The sequence below is a fragment of the Piliocolobus tephrosceles genome, chromosome 14 (assembly GCF_002776525.5).
Source record: "Piliocolobus tephrosceles isolate RC106 chromosome 14, ASM277652v3, whole genome shotgun sequence".
In the NCBI taxonomy this organism is placed as follows: domain Eukaryota; kingdom Metazoa; phylum Chordata; class Mammalia; order Primates; family Cercopithecidae; genus Piliocolobus; species Piliocolobus tephrosceles.
In genome coordinates this window covers 37,443,260-37,462,271 of record NC_045447.1, presented here as the reverse complement: position 1 = coordinate 37,462,271, position 19,012 = coordinate 37,443,260, and the positions used below count along the sequence as shown (strand labels likewise).

Genomic DNA, 19,012 nt, shown 5'->3' with positions numbered 1-19,012 from the left:
AGTTAGTTGCTCAGAAGAACTTGGCAGATTCCTTGCTGTGCCTATACATATGGCCCCTTGTCGGGGAGTGAAGGGGTGGCCTGCCCCTCCATACCTGTGGGTGTTTCTCCTTAGGTGGAACGAGAGACTTGAGAAAAGAAATGAGACACAGAGGCAAAGTATAGAGAAAGAAAAATCTGGCGTGGGTCCTTTGTATGCTGAGCGCCAGTCCCCTGGGCCCACTTTTTCTTTCTCTATACTTTGTCTCTGTGTCTCATTTCTTTTCTTGAAGTAGGAGAATCATATCCACGTAAAATGTGGGCTCCAAATATACCAAAGACAGAGTTTCTCAGTGGAGAAAGTCCAGTTGAAGAGAGTTAGGTAAGATTATGCAGTGCACTCATTCGGAATTAAAACATATATATTTAACAAGAGTCATGAAGATGGAGAAAAAAGAGATTCATTCAGATAACCTGGAATTTTCTCATTTACCAAGACATAGTGAAAGATCACACTTAACAAAAGAAACAGAAGAGGAGATAATTTATTAACACAAAATCCAGGGAGACACTGCATGAGCCTAAGTGAGTAGTGCTCACACATTTGGATTAAACAAGGATTTTGACAGCACTCTACATTCCTCTAACCTGGAAACTGCTTAGTGGCTCATCAACATGGCGCTGCCCTTGTTGCTGTGAAGATTCTTCTCTCTCCCTGTTTCTTGGGATTCTTGAGCCCCCATCTCTTCTAAGCTTGGGCGACCATCTTTTAGGGTTGAAATGGCACTTAATTTGCCACATTAGCTCTGTTGTGCAGTTTTTTGAAAAATTTATTATTAAAATGACTCAGAAAAATATTTTTAAAAACTAAATGTGAGATTACCCATAATCCTTATACTATAAAACAATTACTTTCAATTCTCCATTTTGTCTTCTGAACAATGACCATATATATGCACACATATTTTTCAGAGTTCTAAACATAGGATATAACAAGTTTGCATTATGCTTTTAAAATAATTTATTTTCTAACATAATAAACTATTTTAATATTAATTTCTAAAAATATTATTTTCTAACTATTATTTTATTTATTAACTTTAGTGGCCTAATACTATCATCTATTGTTTTTGTTATAATTGACTGCTCCCAAACTGTAGGTGTTTAAGTTTTTAAATATTATTATTTATTGTATATATGACAAATATTGCTACAATAAAAAATTTTGTGAATGGCTTTTTTTTTTTTTCTTTTTCTGCGATGGAGTTTCACTCTGTCTCCATGGCAGAATGTAGTAGAGTGATCTCGACTCACTGCAACCTCCGCCTTTCGGGTTCAAGTGATTCTCCTGCCTCAGCCTCCCAAGTAGCTGGGACTAAAGGCATGTGCCACCACGCCCAGCTGATTTTTGTATTTTTTAATAGAGATGGGGTTTCAGCATGTTGGCCAGGCTGGTCTTGAACTCCTGACCTCAAGTGATCCGCCTGCCTCAGCCTCCCAAAGTGCTGGGATTAAAGACATGAGCCACCGCACCTAGCTGTGTATAGCATTTTAAAATATTTTTATTTCTTTGAGATACATATTGCAGTGAGCAAGATTACCTGGTCAAAGGATACAACTGTTCTGATGACTTGGGATGTGTAAAATGTCCCATAAAAGGGTGGAAGCCATTCCCAGTGCCACCAAAGATACCGCAATGCCTAGAAAGCTTCTATTTTTGCCAATTCTGTTTTATAATTAATCATTTTTCCTGTTTTAAATATTGTAAGTTGTATTTATTGAATTAATAAGGCTATTTTTCCATGTTTGTTTTACCTACCTCCTTTTGTATGAATCAATAATGACTTTTTTGCATATTTATTTATGCACATCAGGCACAGTGAGGCTTTTTGTTGAAAAACTGCTAACCCTTTTGCTAACATGTTATGTTTCCCCTTTTTATGTTTTCTTATTTTGTTATATTTTATTATATAAAAGTTTGAAATTTTACACAGCTATACTTATTTTGGTTATTGTACGTTATTCTACTGTTTCAGGCATTAGAAAATATTGATTGTGGGGATAAATATTTTGTGTCCAGTGTTATATTTTTGAAAAATAGTGAACACTTCAGTCCGTTTTAAACTTCTGTGCCAAAGAGTGTAACTGTGTTAATTTTTCTTCACTGAAACTCTTAATTTCATCTCAATATTTCAGAGACTCCTTAGTCAATAATTAAGGCTACCTTCATGTTAGAGCGACCTGCATTTCTTTGTAGTAATTTAGGTTTTTATTTCAAATCTTCAGATTTTTTAAATATTGGCAATTTTTAAAAAGCATTGTGAGAACAAACACCATGTAAAACCAGTAACAACAAAAGCAAACATTTGTAGGTCAGAGTTAGCCTGTGAGTGGTCAGATTGTCTTCTGATCTACACAGCTTTATTGCTACTGTGGTGACCCTTCAGTGTTATAATTTTTCATTATGAATCAGCAAATTCTTGATGATTCATGATTTATAGTTCACAGTCATTGGCTACTGGGGTAGGTAAAATAGTTGACACAGCAGCAGAGGAGTCCAGTCTGATTCTCAGTCTAGTGGCCTTGTTCCTCTACCATAATGACATTCTTTTTTTTTTTTTTTTGAGACGGAGTCTTGCTCTGTCACCCAGGCTGGAGTGCAGTGGTGCCATCTCGGCTCACTGCAACCTCTGTCTGCCTGGTTCAAGCGATTCTCCTGCCTCAGCCTTCTGAGTAGCTGGAATTACAGGCACGTGCCACCACGCCCAGCTAATTTTTGTATTTTCAGTAGAGATGGGATTTCACAATGTTGGCCAGGATGGTCTCGATCTCCTGACCTCATGATCTGCCCACCTTAGCCTCCCAAAGTGCTGGGATTACAGGCATGAGCCACCGTGCCCGGCCGACACTCTGTTTTTAAAAACACCCGAGCCTCCCCCGTTCACAGTATTCAAAATAGATATAACACCATAGCAGACTAACTACTTACTCTCTCTTTTAACAGACAGAAAGAATCAGTAGTGTAAGTGGAGAATGGAATTTGTAATTTTTTTAAATAAAAATTTTCTTCATTTAAAAAATGCACACTGTTCCTCAGACAGTGGCTTAGGAATTTGTAATTAACAAAAATGTTTGGAAGATATTTTTTCCTTGAGAATGTTTCTAAAGCGTGATAGAATATAAACCAAAGCTAAATTGAATTTGCTGAAGCCATATTTTTTTCTCTGTTTCAAAAAGAGTGTCTAGTGGTCTGGGGATTGCAACATATGGTAGAGAGCAGACACAATCCATTAACATAGGATTCATAACAACATATTGTGACTGATCTCTACAGCCTCAGAGCATATTGGTTTGTGTTATCGGTTTAATCTAAATACTGTCACCTGTTTCTCAAGATGAGCCAAAGGTGGAACATGGTTTAAAACTGTTTTGTCTAACATATCTGTTTCATTGCAATGCATAGAACCAAAGAGGTGGAGGCTGCTTGTTCTTTGACAAGCAGTTTACCTCTTTGGGCTTCAGTTTCATCATTTATGAAAACTGAGGCTTGATTTGATTACATACATGTTTAAGACTATAATAAATAATGTGTGACAGGTAGATATAGGAACTATAAAAATAAGATAAAGGCAGAGAGGTAGAAATAAAGCTCAGGATTTGGGGTCAGAAAGCCTGGTTCAAATCTTTGCTTTGCCACTTACCAGCTGGGTGACTTTGGAGAAGATTCTAGATCTCTACATGGCTCATCTGTAATGCTGAAATAATGGCACCAGACTCACAGTGTTGTTATGACTAAATTATATGTATAACAAAGGTTATATCAACAGTTATGGGACAGTTGCTCAATAAACGTTTATTATTATCATCCCAAGAAACTGTATAGAACTAGATTTCTTGGCAACTGGCAATTAACTGACAGGAAAAACAAAGCATTCTGATTTGGGAATAAATGCGATTCTTTTAACCCAAATATCCAGTTAGATCTTTCCAGAGCTAAATCCAGATACAGGCTCTCAGTTCAAGGTCATTGCCACAAAGCCTTAGGTAATTATCTGAGTAGATTTATTGGACAATTAGCTTGTAAATTCCAGCCACTCCAGAAACTGAAATACGTTTCCTCTCTTTGTTAAATGTGAGCATGTAATCCAATATGTTTCAAACCCTTGGTCATAATTTTAAAATTTCCATACTTTAATGTGCACATTGCAGCGTATATAAATAATGTCTGTCTTTAATGACAATAATGTCCTCTTGGCTAGCATGACATGTGCTCACTTTCTCCATGTAAAATTCCTCCACAAAAAGTTAAATAGGTTGGGCTGGAATGAGAGATTTTCTTTTAAAATTTCTCCAGCTCTCAGTCAGAAAGTCTATTGTCCCCTCTGCAAATGAAGGAGTGGGGAGGACCTTGAAATTGTTCCCATTGTTTTCTCTCTGGGCTTGGATATGGGCTGTACACAAATGTCCAGTTAATTTTAGAGTGGGTATAGCTAAGAACTAAGTAAGTGTTCAAAAGCAACCAGTGAGCCTCATGTCTCCTTTACATATTGATCTTGTAGAAGGGGAGGAAGGGGGAAGGGAAGGGAATTAGTTGAATGAAATGGAATTGTGCTCCAGCTGTGTTGCATGCCTTTTTGAATCCTCAAAATAACCCTGGGAAGGATCCTCTTTTTAATTAGGTGGAGACACAGACAGGCTAAGTAAATTATTCATGCTTACACAGCTAAAAAGAAGTCAGTGTGATAACAAGCTAGTTGCAACTGAATGCAAACCCAGGTGTGTCTGAATCTTTGAATATTGCATAACCCTGATCACCACAGGGTTGGGAGCGTTTATCACAATTTTTAGGGTTGAACAGGATTCCTATTTTTGTGGTTTCTAAGTAATCTATTAAATAAAAAAGTATATGGTAGGGTGCCTTGATAGATGGGTTCCCTGAAAGTGATTAAATTTGTGAACTTTTTTTTTTTCCTATTTTTGGTCAAGACCAGTTGCCAGCTTCTTCCAAATAAAATAGCAGTAAATCTCCTTGAAACAGATCTTCCATGTCCTGAAAAAAGTTACCTGAGTGGTATCCCTTGGCTAAGCAAGTGTAGGGAGAGTATGTTTCATTGTTCTGCTGTTTTGAGAACCTTAAGCATCTTATAATATGGGAAGTGGTTCTCTGTGAGAAAGGGGATTGGTGTGGAGCCGCAGATGTGGGGACAAGTCCTAGCCCTGCTCTTCTGAGGACAGTTCGTGCTCTGAGAACTGACAATAGTATGTGGGACCTCAGGGAGCTGGTAACATTTGGCATACAGGCAGTGATGTATTTACTGGTAAACCGATTCTCCAAAACAAAATAAAACAAAACAAAAACAACTAAAAGCTTTTGTTCTCTTCTCACCATGGCTGATCTAAAGCTACCAACATGACATAAGTGAGTGGGAAGAGACCCGTGCATTCTGAATCTCCCCGGGAACCACAGGCTCCCAGTGGTGGAAATCTATTAGGGTGTGAGGACTTCTGCACTGAATGTTCCACTAGGGAAAAGGCTTCCTGGAATGAGAGAGCTCTCAGCTTCTCTGCTTTGCCCCAGATCTGATTTTCAAAATCAGCATAGCTAGTGTAGCCAGCGTCCACCTCTGCTGTGGAGACACAATTGTCAGTCTCTGCATCTCTGAGCAACAGACATAATGCCACTTCAGCATCCTAGGGAGATTCCACTGCAGCCTAAATCTTTACTGCCTCTCCTCCGTGGGACAACTTACTAAATGTCCCATTCTCTCCACCTGGGGAGTAGGAACCAGTGTCCGAGGTGAGAGCACTTTCTGGGAGAACACTTTCCTTGCCCTATTTAGCTGGAGGTCCCCTTCATTGAACTTAATGCTGGTGTGGGCTGCCAACCCTGGAAACCCACTGCCATTGAGGATGATGACTGAGCTGGGCACTTAGTCCAGGCTTAGCATTTCCTATAAGAGCCCTGAAGCTAGTTTCTATTCAGGAGCTGGAGCAATGAGTCAGGAGGAGGCCAAATGAACTCCTACCCCTCAAACATGCACAGCGATTTCTGGATGCATTGTGGGGAATGGGGCTGCAATCTGCTGAAGGAAAAGAAAGGATTTTGTCCCCCAAGAAAAGTGATTACAAGATGCCCAGCAAAGATAAATATATTTGTCCCTGTTGCTACAATAGGAAGTTAACAATCTGGCAAGATATCTGAACACAAGCAAATGAAAACAGTTCACCTAACACCCATGCGAAGTATAAATTTCCTCCCATAAACAAAATGATGAGAAATAACAGTAAAAATGTATATTTTCTTATTTTTGAACTTTCAAAGTTCTAGTTTGGTCTTTGGATCAAAACAAAGATGTTTATAAAAGGCATTTCCTTTTCTTTCCCCACTATGCTCAATTGACTTGCTCTTCCCTCATAGGGTACCCTGAGTCATTCAGAGAAGAATTAATAGCACTGAGCTGGTGATGAAGCTCCTGTTAGGACATATGGCTTCACAAAGAGAAATACTTCCAGGTAAGTCAGAGAGACAGTTGGACATCTTGAGCAAATCTCGAAAGAGGTAGGGAAGAGAGCAAAAGTTGTTGGGTGGTGCTTGTAAGAAAAAGGCTCACAGGATGAGGACCAGCTTCTTGTGGATCTCCAGGTCTCTGACCACAGCACTGAATTCCTCAAAGGATATCTTCCCATCGCCATCCTTGTCCAGGATGATGATGGTTTTGTCGACCAGCTGCTGGAGCTGCCAGTCCGCCAGGTTGTTGCCCACCATCATCTTCAGCACCTGGAAGAGCTCCCCGTTGGAAATGTAGCCATCTTTATCCATGTCGTAAATGCTGAACGCAAACCTCAACTTCTGCTCCTCGTCACCCTTGACGCTGAACTGAGAGGTCCCCAGGATGAATTCCTTGAAGTCCACTTCTCCATCGTCGTTGGTGTCGAAGATGTCGATCACTCGCCGCACCAACGGGTTGTGGCGCAGCTCCGGCAGGGACATGAACTCCTCCACGCTCAGAGAGCCTGATTTGTCCACGTCCAACTTCCTAAACCTCCTGCCCAGCCTTTTAATTTCATCATTGTCAAAGTGGGCGCACATCTCCGCCGGGTAACTGGCCTCGTTTCCCATTGTGGACATCTGGCAACGGCCACGGCTCACAGGGTGGGAGGAGGGAGCAGGGGCGGCGGGCTCGGGCGGGGCGCGTGCCCGGACGGTTGGGCCATGGGGTGGGGGTAGAGGGCTCCCGGGGGCCTTGGTCGAGCAGAAGGGCAGGGGAGTGGAGGGAGGGGTGGCAGGTCAGAGAGGGAGCGGAGAGAGGAGGGAAAAGGGGGCGGAAGGGGAGGTGGGTGCTGTCTGGGCAGGGGTATAGGGAGGAGAGAATGGAGCCTGGGGGTGCCTGGGAGAGGCAGAGGTGGAAAGCTGGGTTGCCCCTTCTCTTTATCCTCTCAAACTCCTTGTACTTTTCCATGATAACCCCAATTCCCCTGGCAATTATTTGATCTACTTATTTCCCCCCCACCTTTTTTTTTTTTGTCTGAGAAAGTAAGCGCTGAAGGAGAAAGGGGTCACATCTGTATTATTCGCTGCAGTATCCCAGAAGCATAGTGCTTCACAGGCAATATGTGCTTAGTAAATATATGCCGAATGACTGAACTGCAACCAAGGACACTGTATACTTGCTTTACAGACCTAGTGTAAGGACGAAACAAGATGGCACATCAAGGCATTGATACAGTATGTTTTCCACGATTCCCTGGGAGGGGAAGCCAGGATTGACATCCTTCTGTAACTTTTTCAGGACATAGGATTCAGAGTATTTGTAAGAGACCAGACGAGAATTTCTCACATGGATCATCACCTACAGGCACTAACATATTCCCGAGGAATATAAACAATGCCGAATTCAGGGCGTTTTTCAAGATGACACAGGTCTCAAGAACACAACCTCTGTTATTCTGTTCCCTTGAATCCATCATCTCATGCCCAAGTCACATCTTTGTTGTTGGTGCCTGGCGGCTATTCTGCAGAATACTTTGGGGAAATGTCTGCAGTCTGCCCAAAGAAACCTTTTGTGTGTGTTAAGAGTGACAGTAACCTCTGGATGATCTCACTTTTCTCCTTTTGTTTCAACTAGATCTGTTCTTTCTGTTGATGACTAATTTCACATGCTCCCTCCTATTCCTTCTTCCTTAGGAGCACATCAATTACTCCAAATGCATAAGAAACAAATGTGGTTCAAGAGCAAACAGTTCAGAGGGACTTGGGGAACCTCAGGCCACTAAATCAAACTGAAAGAGGCAAACACTCCTTCACTTTAAAAAATGTTGGCAAGTTCTGTGTTCTATAGCTCAGCCAAAATATCAGTCTAAAGATAACTGTGCTGGAATTAGCAAAACTAAGCCACCGATCACCTTATCATTAGGTCTGGCCATTTTACTTTCCTCTGTAAACAAACGATAATACATGGATATGTTTTAAAGCTGATTATGGGCATTACACAAATGAAACCCCTTTTCCCAATTAGAGTGTGATATTGGAACATGTTTTATTTTACTTATTTGCTTGCTTTTCAGTTATTCAGAGAAACGAGCATGATACAGTTTGGATGTAAACCTGTTGAATTTGCAATATTAAGGATACCACCTTAAATTATATTACAAGATGCCTCAAACCAGTGTTGGTCTCTAAATGCTACCAACCACTGTAACCTGTGTTCTTTCTAAAGCACGAAGACCTTTCTGAACTCTCTGGGGAGATATCCAGTCCCTGCAGGTGCAGTTCTGAAAAAATCAGAAACCTGAAGGGCAAGGACAGAACTCTTTTGGGCATGCAATGGGGCTGGGAGCCTCTAGAATTGTGTTACTGGTCTCATCTTGTGTCTTTGACCACAGTGTAGTCCGGTTTCTTGTCTGCAAGTAAAAGAATCTACCTCTAAGAAGTTTAGCACAAAAGATAATTTGTTGGAAGAATCTCACATCATCTAAAGAAGAGCTGAATGATTCAGTCTTAGGAAGGATGAGGATCCCACTGGGTTTAAGGAAAAATTGGAACCAACACCTCAGGACCAGATATGTAATTTGCGGTGTCCTTTGTTTGAAAATGATTAAGAGCTTCAAGATGGCCACAGCAGAACATTAAACCAACTACGGGACCTTAAGTGACTGCATGGGCCACATGCCCATGAAGCTGGCCCTGCAAGGAGTTGGGCCCATTGACCTCTCTGTGCCTTTCACCTCTGCTTCTGTTTCCTTCACTCTCTCCTATGATAAAGCAATTTTTCTGCATTGCAGAGGACACAACTAGTGACAGATTCCAAGTTAAGACTTTGGGGATTTTCTTATCAGAAAAGACGGACTTTTCCCTGTTCTAGTTAGATGCCCACAAATCCCAGGAGTAGGCTCTGAGTGGTTTCACTTGGGTTGGGTTCCCACCTATGAGCCATCAGACATGGTTTATAACATATGGGAGTTTCCATTTGAACCTCATGGGTGGAGCTGGTGGGGGGGATGTGGGGGCTGGGTAGGAAGAACAGGTACCAAAAGAAGCACATGTTCTTCCTTATAAGAACGGGGTAATGCTGAGCAGACAGAACAACAGATGGGCATTAGACAGGTCCATTCGTGCTGACTCTATAGGAGAGAGGAAGCGTTTTGAACTCCCTTCAGTTTTGCCAACTGACTAGGCCACAGATCTTGCTATAGCTATAGGCCTCCACCAGCTCATTCATTACTGCCAGGTCCATCTTATTATTTGCTAAAATATCCCTTCACCTCTGTGTAGACAGAATCAGTATCTCACTTGCAGACACTCTTGTGAGTTTTACAGACTGTGGGTTACAACACACTAGTGAGTGATGAAGTTGGTTTAGTGAGTTACAAGCAACATCAAAAAAATAGAATAGCAGATAATTGAAGAGAAAGTATCATCAGTAAGGGGAAGTACTATTACTTCATAAAGTTGTTTATAAAGTTGTAAAAAGTTTATTTCATAAAGTTGTTAAAACTAAATATAGTATATGTATATATGATAAAGGAGTACCAGGTCATTCCGGGTTTGCAATATGACATATTTTCTTGCTTTGATTATGGTAAAAAATAAAGACAGTCTGACGTATACTATAGAACATAGTGTTTTGATATCTTATGTTACAGGCTCATGCCATGAGAATAATTCAACAGCAAAAGCATTTTCATACTGGTTGATTCTCTGTGAGATCAGTGTGTAGGGATAAAGTAGATGAATCTTGAAATAATAATTTATAGCAGTACTGTCTAATTATATATGTAATTTAAAATTTTTAGTAACATTAAAAAGCAAAAAAGTGAATTTTAATAATGTATTTATATTAACCCAACATATCCAAAGCGTTACCATTTCAATATGTAATCAATATTATCATTTATGAATGAGTTGTTTTACACTTTTTTGTACTGTATTTTATATTTACAGCACATGTCAATTAGAGCTCATAGCATGCCCAGTGCTCAGTAACTACATGTGGCCATCATATTGGACAGCACAGATCTAGACAGTTTAATGGAAATGGAAAGATTTGGAAGCTAAAATATTTGATAATTGACTGAATTAATTAGGTTAAAAAGAGGTATTATTAGGTATTATTAATTAGGTATTATAAGGTAGAAAGGATTTAAAATGGGACAACATCAAATCTTAACTGTCCACTTAGGAGCAGTAAGACCTTGGACAAGTCGCTTGACATTAGTTTTCTCATATGAAAAATAGGGCTAATAATATATATTTTGTATAGTTTTATGAGTATTAAAGCTAATGTTAGTCAATATAATAAGTCATTGTCATTGCTATTATTACTAATTTTATTGTTACTTACCCTGCTAGTAGAGATGAAGTCTTAAAGGATACCAGCCTGCCCTGGACGCTTAAGTGTACATACAGCCATTTAACAACACTCCTCATGTATTGGTTACAGTATGCCACAGGCTGCTCACACACTATACCAGCATAAAAGTTGGCTCCTCCTGTTCAGAACTGATTGAGGACTGATTACCGACCTTCCATTGCAGACTTGAGAAACACAGTAACCAACATCACGGGCCCATCAGGCACTCTTAAGGATTCCTCACTTACATTCTTCTGAGTAATTTCTTGATCGTCATTTAGAAAGGAGCTTCCGGTGCGAAAACTCTTAGTCAGCTGTATTTCCCTATGTGAGTGTGTGGTTAGGAGGTAGCAAAGGGTAAAGGAGAGAGCGTAGGAGGTAAATAGTTAGTTCCAGCCTCAGCTCTTTACCTCGTTAGCTGTGAGCCTTTGAGTGAAGCTATTGCTGTACCAACCTCAACATACTCAACTGTGAAATGATGATAATACTTACACCTGCTTTATCTACTGATGTGTTATTGTAAGAATCCGATGAGGTAGTGTATATAGAAATGTTACATAAGAAGGTGAAATCTTGTCACAGGAATATAGAATGGTTACACAGACAGTACTGAGAAGGTGGTAACACTTCACTGAAATAATTCAGGTGTACAAGCAGAACCATTCTACTCTGTGCTGTAAAAGATATAACATTATGCTAGATCTGGAGTTCTAGTCAATGTGAAGTTGAGTTCTCATTGTTCTACATTCCACAAACTGTAGTTCAGCATTATTATGGGACATAACGCCACTTGTTTCAATTTTCTCTGTAAATTATTCTTAGTAATTTCCATAGAAAACACTATTTGTTACTTTTCTGTTCATCACTGTGGATTGATGTGGACTGTAGGACATTCACTGAAGCAAGTAAATTAAAAGGGTTGACTAACTGTTTTGGAAGAAACCAGGAGCCTTGACGGCAAACTTCTTTTCAGTAAGTCATTTTTTTTTTCCTTCAAAAGTTTTCAGATAAAGAAATATGAGTAGGTCACATGTAAAAATAACTGACACTGGAAAATCAAACCAATGGAAATGGAAATGAGACCTGAGGTTCACATAAGGTTTCATTTTTTCAAGCCAGTCAGGAGACCAGATCACACAGCTGTTCTAGAAGCTATAAGCTCTCACCTTTCTGTAGCATTGCCAGTCACCATATTTGATATCTGAGTGTACTGACGTTAGCCACAGTGTAGACTGTAGAACCACATAGCCCGAGTTTAAACCTTCTGAGCATCAGGTTTGTCATCTTTTTGGTTTTCTTTTGTAATACTGAGATGGTGCTTAATGAGTTTTTGGCATGTATGGTTTTAAATCAAAGTTTTGCTATTTAACAACTTTGTGACCTTGGGCAGAGTTACTTATCTGAGTCTTTTCACTCATCTGTAAAACAAGGATGATGATTACTAACTCATAGCATCGCTTTCAGGATTAAATGAGATAGATTATAAGAAGAAGGAGGCTCAATGCCTATCGCATAGTAGGTACAGGAATGGTAGAGATTATAATTATTGCCTACTTTAGGCTTGCCTAAAAATTCAAAGAGACTGTATGCATACATACACACAGATACACTCAGCTATTTATTCGTTTTCTCAGCAAATAATTATTGAGGATCTACTATGTGAGAAGAATATAATACTGACCTAAAGTAGATGCTTTTCCAGTTATCCCTGTTCTCCTGGAGCTTACAGTTTTGGTGGGAAGATGGACATTAACCAAATTATCATGTCCATAGATGTAAAGGAGCACCTGCCTTGAGTATTACAGATGAGAAGTACATGGTGCCAGGAGAGTTTCGACAACAGGAAACTTTTATGGGGAAATGATGATTGATCTACAATCTCAAGAAACAGAAGTTAACTAGATGTTCTGGGAAGGAATGAGTGTTCCAAGTAGAAGAAACTCCATGTGCAGGAGGAACAAAACAAGTAGGAGGAACTGAAAGAATGCCAGTGTGACTGGAGTAGGGAGGCCAAGGGAGAGCATGGTATTGGATGAAGTAATAAGATGGTTTGACCGTTCCCCATACACTGAAGAAAAGACAACATTTACTCAATTATTCTTTATAGGGCATCATTTACTCAATCACGTTTTAACATGTAAAGCATTGGGACATTCAGAGATGGTCTTTGCTCAGAAAACTTACTGATCACTGAGTGAATTGAGGCATTAAAGAGTTATAATTAATAACACAAGATGGACAACAAAACATGTCAACAGAGAAGTAAGGGAAAAGAACTATAAGAACTCAGAGAATTGAGAAATTACTTCTTTCTGGGAACAATATAGGAAGACTTTGTTTTTCTTTTTTCATGAAGTATTTGATCCTGAGAGAGATAAAGGGAACAAGTACCATAATCACAGAAGTGGGAAAGAGTGCAGGTGTAGATATTAGCAAGTTGCTTATAATGGCTGAAGTACTTGAGCAAAGTAGCAGAAGATGAGCTAGACAGAACCAGATGAAGCAGGGTTTCGAATGTTTGGCTAAGACATTCAGTTTCTATCCAGTAGGGAAAGCACAAGTTTTATCAAAAGAACAACTTAATCAGCATTATATTTTGCAGAGATTAATCTGGCATTGTGGGTAGATTGAACGGGATAAGAGACCAGTATTTGGGAGAGCAGCTAGGAAACAATGACAACTACAAATTCTTGTCTAGAAGAGCCTGAGCTGGGATGAAAGAGGCACTAGAAGTAAAATGTGGAGGGTATTAATTATTTTGCAAGAGCTGTTGTAATGAAGCAGCACAAATGGGGTGGCTTAAACAAGAGAAATTTATTGTCCCCTAGTTCTGGAGGCTAGAAGTCTGAAATCAAGGAGTTGGCAGGGTCATGCTCTCTTTGAAACCTATAGAGCAACCCTTCCTTGCCTCTTCCTAGCTCCTGGTGGTTTGTGGTCATCTTTGGCCTTCCTGACTTGCAGATGCATAAATCCAGTCTCTGCCTTCGTCATCACATGGCGCTCTCCCTGAGTGTCTCTGTCTTCGTAGATGGCTTCTTATAAGGATACCAGTCATAATGGATTCGGGCTTCACTCTTGCTGCAATATGACTGCATCTCAGCTCAACCAATCCTGTCTGCAATGACCCTATTTCCAAACCAGAACACATTCTGAGGTATTGAGAATTAGGACCTCAGAACCTCAATACCTTTTTGCAGGGGACACAGTTCAACCCATAACACTAGGCTGAAGTCTTATTGTATAGAAGGATGCAGGGAAGGAGCTCAGAAGAGGCCGCACATGGGTGTGCATTGGCTTCCCTGGCCAGCAAGCCCTAAGCTTTCATGTTGCAGGAAGCCACCTATATTGCATAAGAAGAGGGGCATCTCTATAAAGGCTCCAGGACTCTCCTATGATGTTGTCTTCTCATCCAACACGTCCTGAAATTCTACCAACTCCCACAGCCGCATGGGGAGGAATTGTCCTCAGACACGCTGGAGGAAGTGTCAGGGCAATTTCTCACATTTTTAGACTTGGTTTTTGCCTTATGTGAGAAAGAAAAAAGATGGTTTTTCCAGTATTTTGTAACAACTTGCATCAAGAGCCACTAGATGGCAATCTTCACACATTTCCATGCTTTCTCTGCTTTCTTCAAGCCCGAATCCTCAGAGCCCAGAGGCAACTCCTCTCTGCACAGGGAATAGAGGTGAGGGAGGAGTCCCATTTCCTGTGATCCCCCACAGACTTTAGTGCATGGAAGTCTAAAAAAATGGAAGGAAGACTGTCTCACAATAGTCCTAATCAGTTTGAGCACCGTTCATACCTTTTAGTTGCATAGTAAATAGCATTTCATCAATATTCATGAGTTTGCTGAATTTAACCAGGGAAAAGCAAGAACTCTTAACAGTATGTGGTCTTGGGTATAATTTATGCCGAAGAATCTCTGGTATATAAAAGAGAGGACTCTTATTCCGAGAGATCTGTTTACTTGGTCATTAGCAAGGGTGAAGGAGACACTTCCTGAAATTAGTTTTCCTTCTCTCAAAATCCAAACTTCTGTTATCTATAGTAGCCAGAGAGCAACAGAGAAGCAGCCCTAATCTTGTGATGATATGGAGGGAGGGGAAAACAAGACTAGAGAATTGTAGGTCTGGGGGCCTGTTCAACAGGAGCCTAATTTTGAAATACCATTGACTACATGCAAAGACCAAGTTACCACTGTTTCTGTAAAGATCTGTTTTAAGTGCCGCCTAATGGTTTGTATAAAGCATCTTCCTATTTTCCCACTCACACTTAGACACTGAGCTGGAGGAAAGAAAGAACACAACACTACAAAAGTTAGTTAAACCAGCACTTTGAAAAGTAGAAAACTCCAGAATCATGCATTTCTCATTTTGCAATAAAAAATTATTTGATTCTGTAACATACGTAAGCAATAAATAAAGGAGTGTTTATCTTGGAGTTAGAAGATGCTTGTAATGATAAGATGCTTCTGCTATTTTCGAGTTGGGGCCAAGATGGAGCTAAGAGGGTGGGTGCACCAACTGTAATTTCTTGTCTATGCTTATTATTCACCAAATATATATATTTTTTCTGCGTGCATGATTCTATAATCAGGGAAGGAGGAGGGCACATTTGTCAAGCCAGATGTTTTCCATAAACTATCTCATTAAATATATTTCACACTTTCAGGCAGGCCCTATTATTATTCCCGGGTTTGGAGGAAGATCTGAAGTTTTAGAAGTTGCACAGCTTGCATAGACACACAGTGGTGGAGCTGGGAGTCAAATCCTGGTATGTTGCTTCCAGAGCTGAAATTCTTCTGTATTCTAGACTGCCTTCCATATAAGGCTAGAAAAGATGTCCCTGCCTTTGAGGAGGTAATAGGGAAGCTACAAGGCCGAGCGCAGGAAAAGTAAAGGCCCATAATTTACTTGTGGGTCCACCTGTGATTGCATAACAAGTGGGCCAAAGAAAGCAGCCACCTGTAATTTTAGAATTCCTGGGGAAGGGGCACTATTAAGAGGACATACAATTCTGTCAATCCAGTATGATTGGGTGCAGTGTCTTTGAAGGGCAAGGCCAAATTGCATTGCTTATAATTTCATGCCTCAGTGTTTTACTCTGGTTTTGCCTGGAGGGTTCTCCCGCTACAGGGGTTACCTCCTCCAGGAAGCCTGCTCTGTTTCCTCTAGCTCTTCCATGTGTGAATTATGGCCTTGTTTGTGTCACTGCTTACCTTATATCTTCATCTATTGCTGCCCCTGTGGCGGTGTGGAATTGGGTTTTTTTCACAAGTCTCTCTTGAGCTCCTATGAGCTCCCTGCCTATGAGCCCTGTATTCATCTCTGCATTGGCTGCACCCACCATGGGACACGGTACATGGGAATTAAAGACATGTTTGCTAATGGTGGATGGGAGAAAGGAAGAGAAAGAAAGAAAAGAAAGGAAGGAAGGGAAGTGGGGAGAAAGAGAAATAAAGGGAAGGAAGGGAAGGAATGAAGGAAAGGAAGGAAAGGAAAGACAGGAAACAAAAAGGAAAGGAAGAAAGGAAGCAAAAGAAAGAACTTATGAATTTGGAAATTGTTCTTGTAGCCAGACAGATGAAAATGAGGTCTTTCCGAGACTGGCTTCCCTTTCTTCAGGCCCAGTTTTACTCTACGTCATAAAAGAATACACGTACAACTTTGTGCTTCTTCAGGTTTTCAGAACACACTACCTGGATAGGTTCCATCTGACCTTATGCTTGGCTTAAATATTAAACTTAATTACTTAGGCTATTCTAAGGAAAGCACTCAGCTGTCAAGGTGGCTCTTGATATACACGAGTTTTCAATTTAAAGCAATCTACACTCATTAACTCTCCTTGCCTCCCCATAACTTTCATCAGGTTGAATGGCAGATAGTGACATTTTAAATGGAAAAGAGAAGGGGTAGGAATGAAAAAGGGGCAGGAGGGTGTTGAGATGTGGGCTAGCTGTCAAGAGCAGAAAAGACGGCATTAAAACTCTGCCCTCCCCCACTGCCCTAACCATTCCCTTTGAGTTTTTAATATGAATTAAAGATAAACTGGACAGAAAAAACTGACTGGCATTGACTTCTCAATTTGACTTGTGGGATTCCCTTTGGCTTTCAATGTATAGCTGACTAACCCTTCCCTTTCCCCCTCCAAGAAGTTAACAGAGGGAAGAATGGATCTGCTATGAGAGAACTCCATTGTCTCAATAAATATTAATAGGTAAACACATATTAATATATCATATATGCATTTTGGTGGTCCTTGGGAATCAAGTCTGGGTCCCGGTTGGGGATGGGGAGCCCACGCTGGAGGCCGGTCAGTCCACTGTCCTCGTCTGTGCCCCAGGATCCATATCTTCTATTAGTTAGGCCAGAAATCCTCTTAAACAACCTTAGTGGAGAATCACAGCATCTATTTGCTGGCCATGGTACATGGTCCTTTATTTTAAGGTAAAGAAGTTTACAGAAGTGAAGTGATTTGTCAAAGGTCATGGAACTGGTTCTCAGCAGTGTCAGGACAAATATGATTAACACTATCCATTCAGCACCTACTATGTGTCAGGCACTTTGATGTATGTTATCTCTATTCTTTATACCAAGCCAGAAACATAAAATATCTCAGTTTTGCAGTGTAGGGAAGTCAGGGAGGTTAAGCAATTTGTGTTCATGACATTTTGATGTGGATGTTTTGATACCATGGTTATTTTTACTTTTGCTCCTATACCACGCTCCTTAAAAACAAACCATTTGAACTTCCATTTTTAAAACTACCTCATAACGAGGTTAGTAGACATCTTCACTCCATCCGTGCCCTATGGATCCATCTTTTAGTGGGTGAAGGTAAAGGCTGGGGGAGAATAGGTAGGGTCAAGAATGGACGGAAGGTCAGTTGGAGGCTGGTGGTGTCAGGAATAGGGTGAGGTAAAAGATGGGGAAAGTTCAGATAAGGGCCACTGTTTCCTGCTGCGTGCTTCCCATGATACTAAAATCACTGGAGAGTTTAATGATTTACTTTTGAACAGTTTCACATTATGCTTCTCCTTTTCCCTATCCCGTGTAATCAAGGCCTCTGGGTTCCAAGGTTAGAGCTTTCACTCCAGTGTTTGGTTTCTTGCTTAGTATGTATTTGTTTCCCTCAGTACGCAGTAACAGCGGAGGAGATCTCTGGATTCAGCAAGAAAATCTTGTAACAATCAAGCAAGATATGCATTAAACTGAGGCTCAGAAAGGTTAAGTAATTTTCTCAAGGACATAGCGCTGCCTCCTCATAGTGACGGGAGAGCCAGGGTGGTCTGACTCTCAAGACCAAGGTCATTTAAGTGGACCTGATTGTACTTCTCTCTCCTTCCCAACAAGTGCAAGGCACGTTCTCTCTCCCTGCAGGCCGGACCCCTGTCTGGAGGTGCAGAGGCTGCACACTCTCAGATGGTTGGGTTGCGGCCACTTTTCTGTGGCTGACCCCATCCCACATTCATCTGCCACAAGGGACAGTGCTGGAGATTCTTCTGCCCTTCCACATCTACTTTCCACCTTTCTTCATCCTGCTTTGTGCCCTGGGAAGGGGACCTCTCTGCACCATATTGACAGGCTCCCTTGACCTGAGGTAGAAGATGCAAGGGTGGGAGGAGATGAAACTCTGGTATTTATTCCGTGGGTGTCTTCCAGGCAGGTCACTGTGGGATGGCTGTACCCCTGGTCAAATGGCCATGGCTCTTAGAAAGCCCTCTGCCGTTTCTCCCTGGGTTCTAGAAATGGCTCTCTTAATTCTTCCCTTTGAACCTAGATGTGGTAATGGCTCCCTCTCTTCGCCTGCCCTGGGAGACTGGAGTATCTTCACTGGTTTCCTTAAATCATACTTTTGCAAACAGTTTCTTTAAAATTCTCATTTGATCATTGGAGTGTTCTATCTGCTCCTCACCAAGATCACTGTTTCCTCTTTCTTCCTGACTAGTCCCACTTAGTAAAAAGTGCGTTATTCAAACTATTATTTAAAGGAGGCTTGCAAAAAGAAGTTATCTGGATATGTTAGTAATCCCTTGAAGAATTTTAGAGGTTGCTAAACTGTGGTCTGCTGCCTTGCTTTCCTGGTTTGCGAATAACCGATGTCATAAAACTCTTGCCCTGGAGCTCTTAAATTCACTTGGGGAGTTGAAAAAAGTTAATTTTTTTATTTCTATTTATTTATTTT

At 40.8% G+C, this 19,012-nt stretch overlaps 2 protein-coding genes across 2 annotated transcripts in view; both read right to left on the bottom strand.

Moving 5' to 3' along the window:
• GRIN3A (glutamate ionotropic receptor NMDA type subunit 3A) overlaps window positions 1–19,012 on the bottom strand; it is a 165,601-nt gene that overhangs the window by 17,032 nt on the left and 129,557 nt on the right. The window lies entirely within an intron of this gene.
• PPP3R2 (protein phosphatase 3 regulatory subunit B, beta) lies at window positions 3,817–7,172 on the bottom strand. The gene has a single exon (XM_023202531.2). It carries the CDS (start codon window positions 7,105–7,107, stop codon window positions 6,586–6,588), a length of 522 nt encoding a protein of 173 aa, XP_023058299.1. The 5' UTR covers window positions 7,108–7,172; the 3' UTR covers window positions 3,817–6,585.